Source organism: Pezoporus flaviventris, unplaced genomic scaffold (genome assembly GCF_033815535.1).
Source record: "Pezoporus flaviventris isolate CSIRO_AGI_PZ_B2104156 unplaced genomic scaffold, CSIRO_AGI_Pfla_v1 ptg000001l, whole genome shotgun sequence".
NCBI lineage: Eukaryota > Metazoa > Chordata > Aves > Psittaciformes > Psittacidae > Pezoporus > Pezoporus flaviventris.
In genome coordinates, this window is record NW_026892549.1 from 35,899,390 (window position 1) to 35,920,867 (window position 21,478).

At 37.4% G+C, this 21,478-nt stretch overlaps 1 protein-coding gene across 8 annotated transcripts in view; it reads left to right on the top strand.

The window, feature by feature from the left end:
- SLC4A10 (solute carrier family 4 member 10) overlaps nt 1–21,478 on the top strand; it is a 151,049-nt gene that overhangs the window by 21,612 nt on the left and 107,959 nt on the right. For 4 of the 8 annotated variants that reach the window (XR_009743105.1, XR_009743103.1, XM_061451865.1 and 1 more), the window contains exon 1: nt 12,475–12,913. The exons of 2 other annotated variants lie outside the window; for them this stretch is intronic. Coding sequence is in view for 3 of the 6 variants with exons in the window: in XM_061451865.1 (XP_061307849.1) it covers nt 12,833–12,913 (81 nt within the window). In the remaining 3 variants the exon portion in view is untranslated. Of the gene's footprint in view, nt 1–12,474; nt 12,914–21,478 lie in introns of those variants that run through there. 2 more of the 8 variants (XM_061451901.1, XM_061451920.1) reach the window with 2 other exon arrangements.

The following is a 21,478-nucleotide window of genomic DNA, read 5'->3' on the forward strand; positions in this document are numbered from 1 at the left end:
ATATGGACTAGCTTGACAGACCGTGTTGTGGGGTGGTGCTCAACATGGGGGGTCAGGCAGCAATCTGCTGGGCAAGGAGCAAGAGCAGCACCCTGTAATGGCTCTGCTTGGGGAGGAAAGAAAGGATGAACCTTGACAGAAATCAGGACCCTGCTGACACCAGGTGCTCCTGAATCTGTCCAGGTTCTCTTGCTGTCATGAGGCAAAGGCAGTCCTTGGCTCTGTCTTCTGCTTTTTGTGCCTTATACCTCCTTTCATGCTTCACTGGTAGCACTGGTTCAAGTCAGAAGTGCTTAATGATAATTCATATAAAATGCAATACAGGTATTTCTTATAAAAACCAAACCCCTGCACTTGAGCTATTAAAATCAGAAAGATAACTGCTGAATACTAATTCTTTAAGCTGCTTGAAAATGAATTTTAAAAAGAATGTGCTATTTTAATACTTCTGAGAGATGCTGGAACTTCAGTATATCTTGGGTTAAGTTATGTACAAGAAAAATTACGAAACTGCAAAAAAGGTTTAGCTAAGTGGAAATAGGCCTTTCTCTTGTTATGCCAATGTGTTTTGTGCTTTCTCTGACCAGAAATGGCCTGTTGTGCTTGGTAGTGTATGAGAATTTTTGGCTTCAGAAACATGTGAGAGGCTGGTGGTTATCCTTTGGCATTGCCTTGTGCACCCTCTGAGTGGAGTGCTGCAAAATATCCTGTGTGATTAAGACACATGAAAATGTCTCTAGAAAGCTTGAAATTGTCTAGAACTTTTTGAAAGGCCCTTACTAGTAGCAAAAGTGATAGACAGGTTTCTGTGTGGGCATAATGCCATCTAGCTATGAACACCAGTGGCTGTAAGGCTTTGCACAAAGGTCATAGTGATGACTTGGAAAATAGGCTTAGACTTAGAAATGTCAAATTGGTAGAGGGGCTTGAGAACATGAGCAAGGGAGAGCAGTGCATTTTTCTTGAAATAGATTATGATGGTGCTAGGAATGAGAGTTTCAGATTTTTACTTAAAATGCATTTTTAGGCATTATATTTTTGGGAGCAGTAATAAGGTGAATGTATGGAGCATCTGTTTGAATAAAGAACTCATTTCTTCAAGTTAGACAAATCCTGATTCTCTTAATGATGAAAGGCATTTTTTGGTTTTCAAGGTGATAAAGAGGCAACAGACCCACTTAGAATACTACCTTGAATTCAGATGCTGATTTGGTTTCCCCAGCTACTTTTGTCTCTTCCTTGTCAAGGATGACTTAGGATATAAGCCTATGGTCTATTGACTGCTGGAGGCTGAGTGAAGTAAGAAAGTAATTTAAAAAAAATGAAACATTTATGAGAATTTCCTTTATATGATATAGTCTGAACTGCTTTACTTGGCTCATAATACAAAGTACTTTTTTTTACATTAGCATGACTTATTTCTATTGCATTTATTCTAAATATTTCTGCTCCTGTCATTGAGTGAGTTTTTGTAATCTTTTATTGCTAATTACTTTCTTGAATGAGTTAGTTATAGGGATAGTCATTTTATAGCTGTGGTATTTAAAATGATTTATGGTAAACTGGCTTTTGTACGAGTTGTGTAAGAAGTTTAGTAATGAGAAAGAATTTATGAAACAATACAGGTGTTGTTCTGCAAACAGGCAGGGTACTTAATAAAATGACCACACGCTAGCGTGTAACATGCACTGTTTATTTAAACAAGCACTCTAAAGCGAATAAGCACACTAATGCGAATCAGGTACATATCTTTATGTACATATAGTAAATAAGTACAGTAAAGTGAATCAGATATACATATATATGTACAGCACAGAGGAAAATCAGCAGTGCATCAAATTGTTACTGTATAGAGAGAACAGAGATTTAAGAAGAAATACATCACCAGTTACCACCTAATCACCATCCAGGCCCACACTTCAGGCTGGGAAACCCCGTTGCAGCCAATACCAGGAGTCTCAGGTAGTTGAGAAAATTCCTACATGGTGCTTCCACCCATAGGTGAGGCTTTTGATTTGGCTGCAAGAGGGTCCTGCTTTTAAACTCTTAGAATAACAACGGGCTTTATGCCAGCTCTGTGATCGGGCCGTGCAGTTTCTCATGATCTCACTTTTGCCCACATTGAGAGTGTTGGCCAGGCACCCTGGTGTGGCCAAGTACGAAAGTCAGAACAACTGCACGCCTGTGTTTTCCTGCCATATACTCTACCAAATACACTTTGACAAAAAATGTACTTTGGTATGTCTCTTAGTCACAAGTGGGAATCAATACTCAGCTAAGTACCCATCCATTACAAGTGTCTTCATCACCTTACTGCCAAGTGGGTGCTGGCTGCCATATATTTGTTTTCAAAATACACTTGTTTGTAGGTTAAGGCAGAGACTGTGATTGAGATTTACATTGTCTCTGACCAGCAATTGGAAAATGCTGTAGATAGGTGAAATGTTCAAAATTTTTACTAGAAATGTGTGTTAAATAGCAAATTTGAATGATTCTTTTCATGATTCTCCTTTTCCATACTGTTCTCGTTTGAGTTTGCACACAACACTGAGCATGTTAAACTGCAGAACTTACCCTTAAAATAAAAATTGGGTTGATGGCTTGATGAAGAATTATTATGTAGAAGTAGTATATAGGGATTTGAGAATAATCAGGCTATTGAAATAACACAGTAATTCTTGAAATATATTTGAGGTGGAATTTGTGGCGTCATACATTATCTTGAAAGGCAGTCAAGAAGTTCTTGAAAAATAGATTTGGGAGGAACTAACAAAAATATTATTCCTTACATGTATTTAATGAAATTAGGATTCCAGCTATTTAGAGCTAACTCAAATCTTCATGTGTTTTTTCACATTTTCTGCTTCACTTCAGACAACTGTCTTGTGGTGAGAATGTTTTTCTTTATAGTTACCCTTTTCCCTGAAATTTGCATGGAAATTGGCTCACAGCTGTAACCTGAGAGGAAGTTTTAAAAAGGTTTTGAGCAGTGGAGAGTATGTAATGACTGCTTCTTGCAGAACTGACTGACATCTTTTCTTTCTCACTTAGCCTTCTGAACTCACCTGTTTTATCTACCACCAACTTAGGAAACATTAAGTCTTTTAGAGAGCTGCTACAAGGCCTGAAACAGGGCTGTGCTGGTGGTGGATGTGTATGGTGGTTCCACTGGTGATCACTGGAGGAAGATGAGAGTTGGAAAGAAATTGGCTAATTCAGGAATCTTTTGTCTGTCTGCTGTCACTCTCTGGGGAGATGGTCCCATCACTGGTTTTCTCCCTCTCTGCGGGAGAGGGAGAAAGAAAAAGTGGAGATGGCTGCTGCTGAATATATCTTTCAGGACAAAGGGGACGTTTATTATCCTGGGTGTATTTAACCATGATAGATCTGATCACTTAAGTTTTAGACTGTCAAACAACAGCTACTCTCAGGCAGGCCAAGTTCATGCAGTAGTATAGGATGAGAAATGATTCACTGTCCTCATGTGTGTATATATGGTGTGTGTATATATATATATACCTAAGAGAGAATTACTATGAAGAATCACAGAAATAAAAGTCTTTGCACCTTTGGCAAAAAAACCCCGAAACAAGCAAAAAACCCAACCCAGAGTTGATGGCTTCATAGCACCATAGTTAATATTTTTATTTAAGAGTCTTTACAATGGAGCTATTCCAGAAGATGCGCTGTTGCACTTCAGGTATTATAATTTCACTGTGGTGTTTGCAATATTCTCTTTACTTACAGTGGGAGACAGTGTTTAATAGAACTAGTATTCACAAGAATAGGCGACCTCTCCTTCCTCTCCTCCTTCCTCTCCTCCTTCCTCTCCTCCTTCCTCTCCTCCTTCCTCTCCTCCTTCCTCTCCTCCTTCCTCTCCTCCTTCCTCTCCTCCTTCCTCTCCTCCTTCCTCTCCTCCTTCCTCTCCTCCTTCCTCTCCTCCTTCCTCTCCTCCTTCCTCTCCTCCTTCCTCTCCTCCTTCCTCTCCTCCTTCCTCTCCTCCTTCCTCTCCTCCTTCCTCTCCCTCTCCTTTCTTCTTCCCATTTCTTACCACAGTAAGGCAAGCATATATGGAATCACCAAACTCCCTTCAAAACTGGTGAAGTCCCCTTTACTGGAATGCGTCTAAGTATTACATTTTCTGCATTTTGGTGTTCTTTTATCTTTCTTTGTCCTTTACACTTTTACTCTTTCACAAGTGCTTTGCACTGAAGTACTTGGCTGAAAGGCAGTTTAAATATAAAAGCTGGCAGTGTCTGACTTTTGAAGCTCCTGTGGGAGACTCTGCATGTTCCACTGGGTATTTCATCCCAGTTTTTATCTTTGAAGCAATCATTGGCTTTTTTTTTTTTGAGATCTAAACATTTTGATCTATGTCCTTGTGTTATTGAGTGTAAAATTGTGTTTTAAATATTAAAAAAAAAGAAACGTACACAGGCAATTAGATTTTTAGAGCATTTTGAATTGTTCTAGGAAAAGATACCTTCTTCTCCAGTTTTATACATCAATATATATGATTTTGTCTAGTTTCTATAGTTTGTATCCCTAATTTTATAATTTAATCTATAGCATCCCAACATGAGCTTTGGGGCCTGCTCCTTGTTTAGGGTGGCTTTTCTTTCTTCAGCCCTTTCTGTGTTCTTCCTACAACAACCAGAGGGAGGCTGCCTCTAACCCAGTGCCTGTTCAGGCTGTGGATGCCTGCCCTTGCAAAGTCATAAAAAAGATGTTTAGTTTTTAGTGAGGTGTGCTGCTTCAATAGCTTTTCTGTGTCCCCCTCCTAGAGAGGGGATAGCAAGGCAGAGCTGGTGCAGTTAATCTTAGTCTGTTTGCTGTCTGTGTGCACCCTTTTAAGCTTGCCAGAAAACAAATGTTTTCTTCAGAGCTCACATTTCAGAATTGATTTTGGAATAGAGTGCTTGATCATTTTATTTATTACTATTTTTTTTTAGCTGTAGGGGTGATAAAATTAGGTAATAATCTGTCTAATATATTGCATATTTATGTGATAAATTGCATTTATAAAGCACTCTTTACTGTCTTGCTTTCTTCCTGTCATATGTTTTTTGTCAAGACTGCTACTAACCTAATCCTAAAATATACTGGTGTAACAGCTCTTTGCCCATAGCTTTCCTTCAAAGCAGTGGCTTTTCTTCACAACCTTTGAAACTCTCATCCCATATTACAGTCTTCTAAGACTCCAAAGGGTATTTTGCATAGGATCAATGTTAGGTTTATGCTCTGATACTTAAGCATATGAACCCACTTGTTTTGCATGATTGAAATAAGCATTTAAAGCAGCCTGGAAAATTTTGGAGTAAGTAATGTATCCAGCGAATTTATTTTTGTATGCACTTTGACCGAATAATGTTGGCTAGAATTAATCTTTATTTATTATCATTCTCATTTAGAATCAGTATGTTTTATAGCAAAGGAGTGTATGCATGGATGGATTTTAAAAATATCTGTGTTTATATCTATGTTGCCTGTCTATATTTTATTGATAAAACTTTGAAAGGACCATGGTGCACAAGTGATGCGCAAATAAGCTGGTACCTGGGGATTCGTAAAGGTATTCATGCATTCTGATTGCTTAGAAGTATAGATAAATTAATGAGGAGGAGGGCACAGCTGAGCTTGTGTAAAAGTATAGTATGCTTATAGTTTTACATACAGTAGAGGAACTTGTCTGAAACTCTCTTTTGTCTTTTTCCCATTGTTTGAACTGCAGCAGAGTTTTGTCTGATTTAGTGCTAGTTCTGAATATGATATAATTTGACATAATCTCAGACTTCTTCCTTTAAGAAAAATGACTTAGTTCTCTGCTCACACTGGGCATATCGATGTCAAAGCTCAGCAATGCGTCAGGGTAATTCTCTAAAGCTCTACACACATTGAAAAGGTTATTGAAGAATGCACAGGCATTTTTTTGGTGCTAAGTCTGAAATAGAAGTGGCTAAATCCTCACCGGGTAGAAGTTATATAATTTGGCGATGCTATGCTGATTTATGCCTCTTGAGAGTTTGCCTGCAGCAGAAGCTGGAGGTGATGAGAAGAGATTGGATGAGAGAAAGACCATCCAGGAAAAATTCATCAAATTTGTCATTCTTGAAAGGACCATCATAACATATGGTAAGGCATATCATTTACCTCAGGCTCAGAGGAAAATGATTTCTGCTAGGAGAATATTAATTTTATTTCTTACAGGATCAGCTGACAGGGAAGGCTTTCTCCTGGCTGGTCTTCCCCTTCTGTTTTCTCTAAAGGGAAGGATGGAAGCTTGGAAATGTCTTATCTGTAGGAGACAAGCGAGTTGGCATTTTGCCATAATTTTCTGCTAGCAGAGAGGATAATGGTAATTATATGTCAAATTTTAGCATTTCTCTTCTTTGAAAGAGAACTTTTTAATGCAAAATATTTAGAAAAGTCAGATCTATTCTGAAGCGGATGAGAAGCTAGGATTAGTGAACTGACAAAATTTTCTTAAGCATTTTTTTATTCCTCTTCAGGGACAAGAGAGAGATGAAAAGGGTCAAAAGAAAGCAAGCTATGAGGTGTGCAATGTAACTAGGCTGCAATTTCATTATTGTGTAATATTTGAGAGATACCCACAGCAGCATTGCCTGTCCTGCTGTTCCGTCTGTAAAAATAGTGGAAGCACTTGCTAAAGGGTTCCAGCATTTTTTTGTGAAATTTTTATTTCTTTGTTTATCAGGAAAATAAAATTCTGTTGTGCTGTACAAACGCATCCAAATTCCATCTTCAGGATGGAAGGTGAAAATGTTTTCCTGTAATCAATTCTAGCATCCCCAGTGGTTGCAGGTTAGGCTCTTACTCAGCCATGTTCTTAGTGAGTAAAAGGACAAGGGGTTTCCCAGACTGTGGCATGTGTTACAGTACTGCTTAGATGCTGAAAAAGGTGGAAAGCTTTGCCTTCTTTAAAGTCAGAAAATAAAGGCATGGTCATTTAAAATAGGACCCGTTTACCTTCTAGACACACATAAAATTTATAATTTCAATTGATTTTACATATAATTTATTAGAATACATGATTTACATAAATATAGTTTTGCTAGGAAAATAAATCCGTGACTGCGAACTTTTTAGTCTTTATATTCCGTATTTTTCCAAGAGCAAATGTAAGGTCAAGGGAGGTGATTCTGCCCCTCTACTCTGCTCTGGTGAGACCCCCACCTGGAGTACTGCATCCAGCTCTGGAGTGGTCAGAACAGGAAAGAAAGACATGGACTTGTTGAAGAGGGAACAGCAGAGGGCCACAGAAATAATCAGAGAGCTGGAACACCATTCTTAGAAGGAAATTCTGAGAGAGTTGGAGCTATTTAGCCTTGAGAAGAGGAGACTCCAGGGACACCTTGTTGTGCCATTTCAGTTCTTAAAGGGGAGAGACTTTTTAGCACGTCCTTTTGTGACAGGATGAGAGGTAATGGTTTTAAACTAAAAGAGGGGAGGTTCAGGCTGGATGTGAGGAAGAAGTTTTTTGCAGTGAAGTTGGTAAAGTCCTGGCACAGGTTGCCCAAAGAGGTGGTGGATGTGACATCCCTGGAGACGTTCAAGGCCAGGCTGGATGTGTTTCTGGGCAACCTGATCTAGTTGAAGATGTCCCTGCTCATTGCAGGGGGATTGGACCTGATGAGCTTTGAAAGTCCCTTCCAACCCAGACTGTTCTGTGATTCTATAAGCAGCCATCTTTTATATACACTCTAAGTACAGAACTGCCTCTCAGCAGTCTGAGAAAAAGATGTCTGCTTTCTTCTACATTATCTTCTGGGAAATGGTATGCCAGGCATTTTGAAATTGATTTTGAAGATAAAATACTGGATAGAAATAGTTCTTCCTTTTCATTGTTTTAGAACTGCTTATTATGCATTTATTCTAATTTGTCGGCAACATGTAGTGCAGTGATGTGGCTCATCAGCGTTTGACCTGTGATACAACTTGAGTTCTAATGCTAGGATACAACACTATTGACAGCAGGATACTTGGAAAAGCAGGTTTTGATGCTGAAGAATTGGAAGCAAGCGGTTCATTTCAGGTTTTGACTATGCAGCTGTGGTTCAGGTCTGCCTTTGCTTGTTTCCTATTTTGTTTTATAAAGGTTTTGAGTTTCCTTTAACCACAGTTGTGGTTATCCACAGATGACCTGATTAGACTTATGTAATGCCTGTGGAACTAATCACAAAAGAACAGTGTTGGAACAGTACCTCATTTGTGAGAATGTAGTAAATATGTACATAAAACATAGCAAGTAAATAAATCTAAGCTTGTATGTTCTAAATGGTTTTCCTGTTTGCCTAGAGAGGGGTATTTACACTTTATAACAAAAAAAAACTTCAATAATTTCGTGGGATAATTAAATAAGAGGTACATAGGTAGACTACAGAGAGGTAATAGAAACAGTCCTGTCATTAGGATTAAAGGGGAATGGGCTATCATTAGTTACTTTTGAGCTTATTCCACTCAAGTACAAAGATATTTTTTAATCTGTGTTGATCTGAGCAGTCAGACGAAATTTAAGAACTGATGAACTATCTTGCTTAAAGGAAATTGCTGAGCTATTTATATTGTTAATACCATTCTAGATATTGAGACAAAAGCTCAGTGTTTTTAGTACAGGAGAAACCAACTGTTACCAAGTTGTGGGGGTTTTTTTTTGGTTGGTTGTTTTGTTTTGTATTCAGAGTTACAAACTTATTTCCAATCATTGTTGAGCACCAGGGCAGTCTCCCCATTTTCCTTAGGTCCTGCTCTTGGTACCAGTTCTGCTGTACCTTGAATTTCCACTTTTTTCTTCAATCGTCTGTGTTTTCATGATCGTCTCTAGTAGAAATAGGAATGAAAGACACGCTTTTGCTCTTTCAGTTTGATTTTCTGCTCTTGCAAACCTTCAACTTCTGATAATGTAAAACCCACTAAACATTAATGACAGCTTTGTATGGATTTGTGCTTGTTCCAGGATTTTTCTTTTGCATTAATATTATTTCTTTTTCATTGGCATCTCGGTCTTAACACCTACAGCGATCTCCCCTTGGTCTTTTTTTCATTAAACTAAACAAAGCAAATGTTTTCAGCTTCCTCTCAAAATTTCCCTGACCATTGTAGAAGCCTTTATTTATCCCTTGCAGTTTAAATTCCTTTTCTAGGCATAGATGATGAGAATCAAGAATAGTAGGATTTTAATAGAGCTTTGTGTTATTGCATTAATGCTGATGTCTGTTTGCTAGAAATATCTTCCCTGATAATTTTAAAATTTCATTCCATTTCCATAGGGACATCATATTGGTAGCTCATAATTACTCTGTGATCAGCTTTGTCCCCACAGTTTCATCCACTGTGATTTTCAGCTGCTGAGCTCTCAATTCTTAGCAGAAACTTAATAATCAGTTCACATCTTTGCATTTCACATTATTAAATTTTACCCCAGTTTTCCTAAAGGTAATCCATGTCTTCCTGGTGATGTTCTGTTCCTCACATGAGCAGCAATTTCCCATATCAGAAATTTTTGAGTGAACCCAAAAAGATTTTTTTGTATTATTAATACTTCTTGTGCTCTTGTCATTAATAAATATGTAGTAAAATTGATCCCCCCAAATGATGCCAAGAAACATGTGTTAGTATTGTTCTTCCAGCTCTTTTGGTACAGCACTGTGTCATCTCACCTTACTTTTACGATCTGTCATACCTTTCACTGATCTCAAGTGCTCTCTATCACCAGCAAACATGACTTTAAATTAAGCAGTTGATTGACAAGGCTTCTGTTGTTAGCTCACTTATTGCGTAGGTCAGTTTTTTTATGTGAAGCTGATTCATAATAGACTCAAAGTGACCATTATTTCACCTTACATAATCCACAGGAAGTCTGAATTTGTTTTTTTCTCTCTTTCTAGATTTTTTTTTTTCCCTTTTTTCCTGTGCGTGTGAAAAATAAAATGAAACAAAAGCGAACTGTATTTGAGAGTAATACTTTTGTATGCTATAAAGTGGTACCTGTTGATATTCTAAAGCGAATGGATTACCATATTCTTGCTTTGAACACCTCTCAGAATAAATAACTATACTGTATAAAATAGTATTGTACTTATACCATCTCTCTTAACATTTCTAATGTTAAAATTTTCACTTTTGCAAAAGAGTAATTGTATTGATATGAGGAAAGACATGGTATAACTTCTGGGAGAAGATTCCCCTACTTGGGATAATATAAATGAAATATGATCATACTGCTGTATATTTCTGAGTGCATTTACAATCTGTACTGAGATCTGAACCTAATTCAGGAAAATAGTCTTTTATCTTCTGCTAGCTTTTGAATTGATTTTAGATGATCTTAAGGTCCTTTCCAACTCTAAGTATTCTATGATCCTGTAAATTCCTCAGATGTCCAGCTGGGCAGAGATTATGCATTCTTTGTGAGCAGAAACGACATAACATGTTTCTGGCAGCTGTGGTTAAAGCTCCTAGTTCTGTGTTTTTCACTCTTTGGGTGGAGTTACATAGTTCAAGATTTGCACAAAGACAGCATGCGTATTATTTATGAAAGGTGTCTTGGCAAAATACATTTTTTTATGTGGTCACTTCTTACCATCTTCCTAGCCTTTGTATTCTAGCTAGGTGGTTTGTGGGGACTTGGAAGTGGTTACCAGCAACTTATAGATACAAGGTTGTACTCCCTTATGTAGTTGTAAGTAGCTACTGATCAGAATATAGTATTGCAGAACTGCATGTTTGCATAGGAATAATTAAGATTTAATGCTGGTGTTTTATTATCTTTTATAAAATTATCTTTGGAAATAAAAATATTACCCTGGGAGATACTCTTGTTTAATACTGATGTAGGGAAAGATATTTTCTCCTTCTTTTACTGCTAAATCACTCCTTTCCATTTTTAAAGGGCCTTTTGTCTCCTTGTGTGTATGCGTTTATATCCTGTGCACATAGATTTGGTACTGTTTTGTAGGTTGAATGTGAATTCATGAGTTTTTATGGGAAACCTTTAAAAGTGGCAGCTTTCACAATGAACATTCACTATATACAAAATGGCCCCCTGACTGCCGTTATCAGCTGATGTAAGACGATAGCATCAGGTAGTTGGGTCTCAAGATTAACTTTCTGGAAAATATGAAAAGCAGCATTAAGTCTGGCTTGATATGGTTCCCTACTGTACTTCAAAACTTCCTTGGGCTTCGGTGGCTAGCCTCTGCTGGGCTGCTGGACATGTCACTGGAGACCTTCTAAGAATGTAGGAGAGTTCCTTTTCCCTGTAGATGAGGCAGTTGCACGCTCTATAAAGTGAATCAATTAAAAATTGACGGCAAGCAGTTTCTCTCTCAAAGGGAAAATCTGTGATATTCATGGATGAGACCAGTTTGCTTTTATCAGTGCCATAATGTGAATGACTATAAGCCAAATTTGATTAAGTTACTCAAAAGACCAGCTTCTACAACTATATAATAATAATGTTAAACTAACAGAATAGGATCTGGGTGAATTAATTTAGAACCATTTACTTCTAGATTCAGCTTCTGCTTATATTTCAAAGTAAAGAAGGGCATCCAGAATCATTTAAATAACATGCAAGCTATAGTTATATCAGGAAGATTTTTTTTCCTCCAAGTTTTATTTGTCTGTAAAATTCGACTGGTAGCAATATATTTCAATATGTGTTCAGGGGATGTTCCTCTGTGTTTAAGGATATGGACTGAGTGCCTCAATAGGACTTTCTCAGTGCGTGAACATCAGTAAATTTTCTGTGGGTCTGGAATGCAGAGGAACTGTTAAATGATAACTTTTTCCGTTTTGTTGGTGGGACTATTTTGTCTTAGTTCTGTGAAGTTTTTGTTTGCATAAATTTGTTGCCATAATAATAGCAACAATAAACATAAATAGTGATTTATGATAATTAATTTGCATCAAGTATGTGTTTTAATAAAAATCTGGTTATTACTTTGTAGTCTTAATAATTTAAAAATGACTAAGGAGAATACTATACATTTGTTAGCTTGAAAGGTCTCTTGTATCAGAAAAGAACCATGCATGATTGTTTTGTTTGATATCAAAACACATTTTTGCTGTCATAATACTGGCACGTTCTCAAGGCATGCTGTTTTCTGGCTGCTAGCAGGGAGTAATGGAAACAATGCAGTGATCATGCAATTTATTTGAAAATAAGCACTAAAAATTCTTAGGCAAGCAATGTTTTTAATTCAGGATTCGTAAGGCTGCATAAAATAGCTGTTTTAGTACCACAGAGGTATTTAAATGCCTTGCTGCCTCTGAATTGTTTATAATTTCTTTCTGGTAATTTTCCTTTGGATCAGATTGTGATGCTGCTTCTGAATAGTGATAGTGCTTGTTGAGGAGTGGTCATGCAAGCAAAATGTGATAACCTCGATATGTCACTTCATCTGCTGTTTTTCTTTTGTTAATGCAAAGCTGGTTGCATAATATCTAATTTCTCCTTTAGCTGACCACAGATGAAAACAAAATCCATAATGGCAGCGCTAGATTTTATAAAAAACGCAAGTGAGGAGTTGAAGGATGTGGCTTGTTCTGTTTGGATGATGCAGGATTGCTTTAAGCAGTAAGCTTACTGTTTTCAGATGGCATTAGCAGCATCAGTGATATAGCTGTGTCAGCCTCCTTGACTACTGGATGTCTGTAATCGCACGGAGGGAACTATATTTAAGATCTGATATCTTGAGGGTAATGACTCGAGCACTTACTGATGGGCAGAATGGCTGTTAATGCTTTCTTCACTAGCCCTGAAGATTTTGAAAGGTAGATGGGTCTGTGATGTACTTCTGTAAGACAGGAAATGCAATTTTTGGGGGTCTCTGGAAATAGAAAGGTCATGCAGCTTGGAACCGGTGAGACATTACAGTCTCTAAGTCATCAGGTATGACCTTATAGTTTATTCTAATATTTTTAACACAAGGGTTTGTTTTACAGTTTTAGGTCGTTTACAATCTCTTTGTCTGTGTAATTGTTTCATGTTGGATTTGCTACAGGATTTGTCGGGTAGACTGTTTACATAAGCAGAGCAATGTATATCTTGGAAATCTAATGTGTGGTTAATTGCTATTTGAACAATGTAAGGTTATTCCATATACATTTTCAACCTGTTTTTATTGTGAATATGATTTCTTTTAACTAATTCAGGGTAAAGGTTATACCTCTGCTGTAAAGTAAAATTACAAGATTGCATTGCATTTTTGCTTTGCTTTATCTGTACATGGCACACAAAGCTATAGTGAATGTGTGTGTTTGTGATATGTAATGCAGTATAAGGCAACTGTTTACCTACAGTGGCAGGTTATTTAAAACAACGTATCACATTGTGTAACAGGACTGAGCTATTCTGCAGGCACAGATCTTGCTGCTTTTTTTTTTTTTTTGTATTTTGCAGTAGTAGGATTTTTTTCTTTTTTGCTTCATTTCAGATCAGTTTAAAAATAGCTCACTGAGCATAACAGTGGAAGTTTGGCATGATAACGTTCCTCTTTTTAATTATTACACTTAGTGACACAAACTAATAGTTAATGGGTTGTAAATGAGAAGCTGAATAACTTAAATATTTAGAACGTTGTTTAAAACCAAATTCATTTTACTTAAGCATGTCTCATCATTTTTGTTTTTAACTGTTGCCAACTTTATTGCATGGCTGATACAAAAGTGTGTGCGAATGCATTGTGGTGATGGATAGGACAGTCAGAGTACATAAAACCCCAGGTATGTGGGTATTTTACATAGGAAGATAGTGGCCTGATTTAACGTGTGGAGCACAAAATGTAATTGGGCATCCGGTTACAACTTTAGGTGTTACAAATGCTAGATAATAGCCACTGTTTCCCTTGAATACATCATAGAGCAATTATGTTTAAATTTGTAGAAGTTTATTTTAAAACAGTGATATTCAGCTCCATCTTAAGAAATTCTAGATGTATTTGCAGAACATTACCATGGCAACGTGTTTGGCCATGTGTTTTAAAAGCTCCAAGGAAGCCTGAAAGTAGTGTGCAATTTTTCTGTCACTTGCTTTACCCTTGTAGAACAACAATTTTCACATAAAACTGGACTGCAGATTGGCAGGGGTGAGTGGTAATTCCTGACCTCAAAGCACAGGATTAAGTGATCAAGATTTAAAAATATTTTCTTATTTCCACACAGAAATGTAAACATGTAAAATGTGGATTTGATTTTGCGTTTAAAACTGTATTCTGGTTTCACCCCCATTTAATAACATTCTGCTGGAAATATATGTGTGCGGGAGACCACAGAAGATCAAACTTAAGAACGTGCAACAAATTGCTTCAGTAAAAAAGGCTGTCTTTTCATTTTTAATTAAAAACATATTTGTAAAAAAGTGTTGTATTACTTTTATTAGCCATAATTTATAGTTTCCCAGTGTACTTATCCAGCTTACGTTCTTATTAATAATGGAGAAAGACTGCCCTGCTATTAAGCTTGATTAGATTTGGAATGATTTAACTATACCTTTCACTTGCTACAAGATCTTTTTAATCTGTTAGAATTCATTTTCAGTATTTTAATGTATTAGTCACAATGAGTACATTCTGTTCCTTGGCATTGGAATGAAATTCCTGAAAGTATTGGTTTCATGGTATTTTGGTGCTTTGCAGGGTATTTATGGACTTTTTATTAGGACGAACCTTCCCCCTAGCTTTTTTGTTTTCTTTATTCAAGTGTAATTTAAAATCTTGACTTACATGCATTTTGAAGTTGTTTCCGAACTCTCCTTTGCTCATTGAAAATAATTAGATCTCTATGGAATTTTGCATAACTGGAAGCTATAGCAGTATGTCATGTGCTTATCCTGGACTCCATTTCATCATTTATATTAATTCTGCAAACTGTTCTGTGCATGTTTCTGAAATGTATCATTGATAATAATCTCCAAATTGCGTGATAAACATCCATTGCGGCGTGGTTAGGGTAGAAACTGTGTTTACAGAGGAAAATTGGTGAAGAATGCTTACCTGAGGAAGTGTGTGTTTAGGTCATTCCATTTTTGAACAGTAATTTTACTGACTATTGCAAGTGAATTTGGATATGTTTTTTTTCACTTAAAGGATTCAGTTCCATTATAGGTCCTCCTTAATTTTGGTGGACTAAAGAATATTACCCCAAAGGAAGTTACTAAGGAAGTGAGGTTCTTTTCTAAAAGGTAGAGATTTACACATGAGAGCAGGGAATCAGACTGAGGAGATCTGAAAACTTAAAACTACAAACTATTTTGCTTGCTTAAAAATGTGCCTTCCCCCTCCCCCCCCACCAAAAAAAAAAAATAAAATGACAGTTTTAAAATGTTTGCTGATATTTGGTCATATTGTACAAATTTGAAGTAATTGAATCCAGTGGCAATGTCTTGGTATCAACAAGAAGGGTTTCTTTTATTTCTCTTAACTATACCATCTCTTCGAAGTAAGTTGATTGCAATTGTCAGTGTTTGAAGAATACTATGTAAAAAAGGATTACCCTAACTAAAGTATTCTCTCCCTATGACTACGCGTAATGAATACACATCCACGAGTATGTGTTTCCCTGTCTTTAAACATTTCAATTTACAGAACTTGATTATAAAGGTCTTAAAGGAAATGGAGCTCTGTATGGATGTTTTAGGAATAAAGTTAACTAGTGAGTTTGGCAAGAAGCCCAGTATCTGTGTATTTTACTAAAAATGTGAATGCTCACACTCATGTCAATACTCAGTTGTGTAGTGGTTTTACTTATTATTGATTGATGTTCTGAATCCACACTGCTGACTTTTTTTCCTATGTTACAGTGCCAGTTTTTAAGGAAATGGCAGTACTAGGACTAATAGGAGATTGTGGCCAAACATTCACAACTAGCAAAGCAACACAAGAAGTAAAAAGTACTTTCAGAGTGAGTTGAAAGAATTCAAGTCCTTTTGTCCTACGTTAGTCTTCGTCCCAAGAGATGATCCCATTCTGTGGTCAAATTCTCCTTGTTTAGTACTTTTACCAAGTTATTTGGCATCATAACCTGAATTATAGAGGTCTTAGAATCAGCATGTCAGAAAGGTCTAAAACATAAAGTAACATAGCATAAATATGTAATAGTGAACAGTAAGGTCACAAAATACATAGGTAAGTGACTAGTATTCCAAGAATGCTCTATTCTATTTAGTGTTTCAAGAATATCACTATTTTATCATTTGAATAGAAACCTTTTAAAGGAGATTTGCTGGGATGCAGTATGAAAATGTGGACAAATAACAACAATAATACCACAGTAATCTGTTAAATTTTAAATAGTCATTTAGTCCCAACAAATTCTGGGACCACCTGAGAGGAAGTAGTAGGGAAAGTGACCATAATTCTGGTAAATTCCAATAGGCCACTTCGTAGTTAAGATCGACATAAACTACAGAGTAAGCTACCTAATGCCTTCATTGTGCTATACTGATTTCAGTGTGACCTTTAAAAGGGAGAGCATCACTTTCTGGAGTAATTTAAAAAATGTATATACCAGTAAGATGTTACAGGGTGTGACTGATAATATGGTGGGGTAATACTGCTATTTCCATTTCATTAAGGGCATTTTTTTTTTCTTAAGTGATACTTCATATATTTAATTTGTGCTCATTTCCCCTTGCCCTGTCACTGGGCACCACTGAGAAGAGTCTGGTCAAGCCTTTGCTACTTCCCCCCCAGTCGTGTTTATATACGCTCTGATAAGATTCCTCTGAGCCTTCTCTAGGCTGAGTCCCAGTGCTCTTGGCCTCCTCTTCTGTGACCTTTATGGCTCTTTACTGGGCTTACTCCATTACATCCATGTCTTTCTTACAAGAAGGGAGCCCAGAATTGTACAGTGTGCCCCAGTTATGTCTCAGCAGGGCTGAGTAGAGAGGCAGAATCACATTATCTGGTAAAGAAATTTGGATTGTCTGTTAACTGGTCAATGAAATGCAGGAAACTTGAATCCTTGAAAAATAAGGATTTCAGTCACTGAAAATTATAAATACTGTCTGCCAGTAATCTTATGGAGAAGAAAAGCTTTGAAATAGCTTTGCTTAATTCATAGCAGTTTTTTTTAGTGATGAAACCTCCTGTTGTTCTGGAATGTCGTATGTGGAATCTATGTCCCCCAGTGCGAATTGATACAAGCAAAGACTAATGCCTAAGGGGAAAGTTTAAGCTTTAATATTTTGACCTATGAGTAAGAAGATATTATCTAGTATGCTATCACTGATAATCAAAGAATCATAGAATGGTTTGGGTTTGGAAAGGGCCTTAAGATCATATAGTTCCAAACCCCTACTATGGGCAGGGACTCTTCACACTAGACCATGTTGCCCAAGACTCCGTCCAGCCTGGCCTTGAACACTGCCAGGGATGGAGCATTTACCGCTTATTTGGGCAACCTGTTCCAGTGCCTCACCACCCTCACAGTAAAGAACTTCTTCGTTATATCTAACCTGAACTTCCACTGTTTAAGTTTAAACCCATTGCCCCTTGTCCTGTCGCTATAGTTCCTGATGAAAAGTCCCTCTCTGTCTACTTGTAGGCCCCTTTCAGATATTGGAAGGCTGCTGTGATAAAAAATAAACTATGGGGAACCTGAACTCCAGGGATTCGTAAGTTTTGTTTTAGTCAACTTGCCAAAAATGATTTGTTAATTTCTAGTAGAAACTTAGAGCATGCACAGAGCTCTCAAATGTGCTCAGCTGATGCAGCAGCCATCAAGTGACAGAAAATATTCAGCTTGGTGCATTGAATGAAAATGTAAAACAGGCATTAAGTGACATGAGGGAGTGTTGTGGTATTGTAAAAATTTGCTCATTTTTGTAATAGCTTCCCCCTTTTCCTCCAGGCTGCTTAAACAAACTAAAAATATGTATAGGAGACTTCAGTGATTCAAGATTCATCCTTTTCTCTACTGATAACATAATGGGTTCACTTGTTTAAATTCTCTTTTTTAAAGATTTTGTGCAGGCACACAGAGTCGTTAAAATACGTGTAAGAAAGCATATCCATAAGGTTTGCATCCGCATTTAATGCAGTTAAAGCTATTCTAACAAGTAGGTCCAAATCCTGTGACAAAAAGTTTCCAGGAAAACCAGTGTCACTTTTTGTACCTGAATCCTTGAATCCTGAAGCAGAGAAATACATTGTACTTGCATTTGTAAGGGGAGCTGCAATTGAGTACTTGCATTCGGGTGTGGAGTTGCTCTGGAGATGGGATTTTGCATGGTAGAGACCTCATGTCAAGCTTATTATGTGAGGGGGTTAACTGTGCTTTAGGGGCTTTCTGTCTGAGAGTTAGTCATGCAGGTCAGTTACACCATCCACTGTCATTCTTTAGTTCAATTTTTCAAGGTATTTAAGTCTTCATTTTCTGTTTTCCTGCTAAGGTTATCTGAAATACTTAAAACCTCTCTGTGTGTGTGTGCGTGTGTGTGTGTGTGTGTGTGTTGGAATCAGACTGCTCTTTCCCCTTTTCTTCTCCCCGTTGTTCACCTAACTTTTCAAGTTCTGTACCATGAATAAATTTTGATGAATATAAAATTTTGGACTTTGTGCACGTACATGTGTCTTAAGCAGTAGTTGTGCATATCACAACTTTGTATTTAAATTTAGGCAGCTCTTAGTATATGATAAAGTGGAGGTTGTGGGTGGTGTTACCTTCATGTTGACTGCCATGTAACATTTTTAATGGAGTGTACACTCAATGAACATTAGGAAAATCTAATATGTATGGAAAATACAAAATGAGAGTTTTGTAACAATGTAATGCAGTGATTTCTTATGGCATTGTATATTCTGCTGAAGATTATTCCCAGGTGCTTAGATTTCATATGGCGAGTATAGGCCTATTTGTGAGTGCTACTAAGGATGAAACTGTGTCTGGTAACTGTGGCTGGAACTTTAGTGTATCATTTGTGGTAATTGTGCTAATACATGTCAAAAATATAAATCCTTAGATCACCCGGGCACAGAATTTAGTGGAGGTTGCTATATGTTGCTGGTAAACTTTACCTAACTTTACATGAAATATGAGACATGGGGAAACGAAAAACTGTCCTGGCATTCTTTTTTTTGCTCTGGAAGGAAGTGATGACCTCTTCAGGAGCTTGGTTTCCTTGTTTCCTTTGCCAGACTTCTTCCCTCTGCTAGATCTCAGTGTACCATCACCAGTCTTTCTGGATGCAGTCATGGGTGAATTTCTCATTTCTGCTAATGAGCATCTTGCAATGACTCACTGGGCTTGGTTATTGCCCAGTCTGCCTCCTGCTTTCCTCCTCCTCTTTCCGGAATGGTTTGCTATTTTGTACGGTGCAGACATGCTGAAATTTCTCAGCCATCTAACTTCTAATGCAAAGTTGCATATTTGCTGTGGTGTCAGTGAGAGATGTAATCTGTGCTGTCAGAAGTAGTTACTAGCACTGCCGTGTGTCCCGAGCATCTACAGTAGCAACAACCTCACCACAGATCTGAGGCATGCTCAGGGTCCTTTTCTTGTCTGCTTCAACAGATAAGAACTGTAAAGTTGTTTCCTTTTTACTATCCTTTGCAATTGCTGAGACAGGGATTAAATTTATGGTTTTAGCTATGTCTGTATCATCAGCTGTAAACAAATTTCCTTGGCAGTCGCTTAGACTTTATTTCCCATATGGGCCTCCTTTTACGTCCATATAAATGTCATTGTCAATTTCTAGTTTAATTTCCTTTTAATTTTCCTGTCTTTGATTGGCTATACTGTGCACACCTGTAAATCTGTAATTTAATATAGGAACATAGAGAATAGCACTTTTATCTTCCAATGTGCACTGTATAAAATTTCTTCAGGTGACCTGAAGAATCTCTTGCACTGTTTATTCAGTCATAGCAAACAAGATAGGCTCTTTGACTTTGGACACTTTTGGCATCTGCTTCTGTAGAGAACTGGGCAGCAGGGATCCTGTAAAGTAAATTGGTTAAGCCCTGAAGCTGATGCTGTTTCCATAATGGATGCTTCTGCTTTCCAGCATGTTTATCACCATGTATCTTCCTCTCTTGGTTTTCAGTTTACTTACTGGGGTATTCATAGTGATGGACAGTGACGTAGGACTGTTGTGAAACAAAACTGCCCTTCTTGAAATTCAGCAGGGGGTTACATCATTTCCAAGGCAAGAAGCACCCCATTCTCAGTAACCCTCACTTTGGGAGATTGGCTGTGTTAATGAAGGCAGGGTTTTCTTTGCTTATTCAGGTTCCTAGTGCAATTCTGCTCAGTTTGAATTTATGTGTATTTACAGATTCCTGGTCTGTTGTCAGGGGTCCTCTTGATTAATGTCAGTGCAGAACTGCAAATGTACCTCAGTTCTGTCAGTTGATGTGTGTTTCCCTGCAACATTCCACTGGATTAATTGTTTTCCAGTATGTCATGCTTACTTGCGTGTCCTGCAATTTTATTCTTCGTAACAGTTTCTCTAAATCTGCCCATTGCTAGCAACAGGCTATTGGTTGATTGTTTACAAACACAAGAAATCTTTTTAGAAGATTTGTTGTAGTTGGTGTAGTTGACATCATATGTGCAGTTTTCCAGTTCAAAGGTGAGTTCAAGTAATCCAGTTCAAAGGTATGCGAGGTGATTTCAAGGAAGGATGTTACACGCCACATTTGGTCTCTCACCTGTAGAATTTGGGATTATAAACTGGTTTTGTTGACTAAAATACCTTGAGAGTAGTTCTGTTGGAAGGATATGCAGATTTATTACCAGCCTACTTCTAGGCTGGCTGGATCTCCATGTAATGCAGCATTTCAGAAACAGGAAAATTGAGGAAGCAGAAACATTCAGAAAGTGTTTTAAACACAAGTCAGATGTGAGATAATAATGTCACATAGTTTCAGTTTTTTTCATGGACAGATTAAAAAAGCCATCGTGCCTTTGCTGTCTTTTATTGTTCTCTGGCACAGGCATTATTTTTGTGATTCAGGGTAATGAAAAATGAACGAGAATAATCATGAATAAATTTTCCAAGGGAATAATAGTAGTATCTATTAATGGAACTATGCACAGGATGTGTTGACTTGATCTTTATGATATTGAAAAGGAGAAACTTCTTTTACTTAGTAATTAAATATGTCACTTGCTACTCCCACCCTTTATTATTTTTTAGCAGGTGAATAGTAAATGGACATAGACAGTGTGATATTTAGGCTAAACTGCCCCTTCCAGTGATTGTGAGGTGGATGGGCAGGTTTCCAGACTGCCCTGTGCAAGTTACATCCACTGCTAAAACAAGAAGCGGGGACATTTGCTTTTTCTGTTTCTCTCTTCCCCCCCCCAATGAAAAATTCTTCAGTTTAAACGTAAACTGTACAGGGAGATGTAGTTTCAGTCTTTAGTGGTCTTACAAAAGCTTTGGGCCTGTCTCCGTTCGAAGGTTCAAGGGACATTTCAGTTCTTTCTGTTATGGCTTCTAGTCTCTTACTGA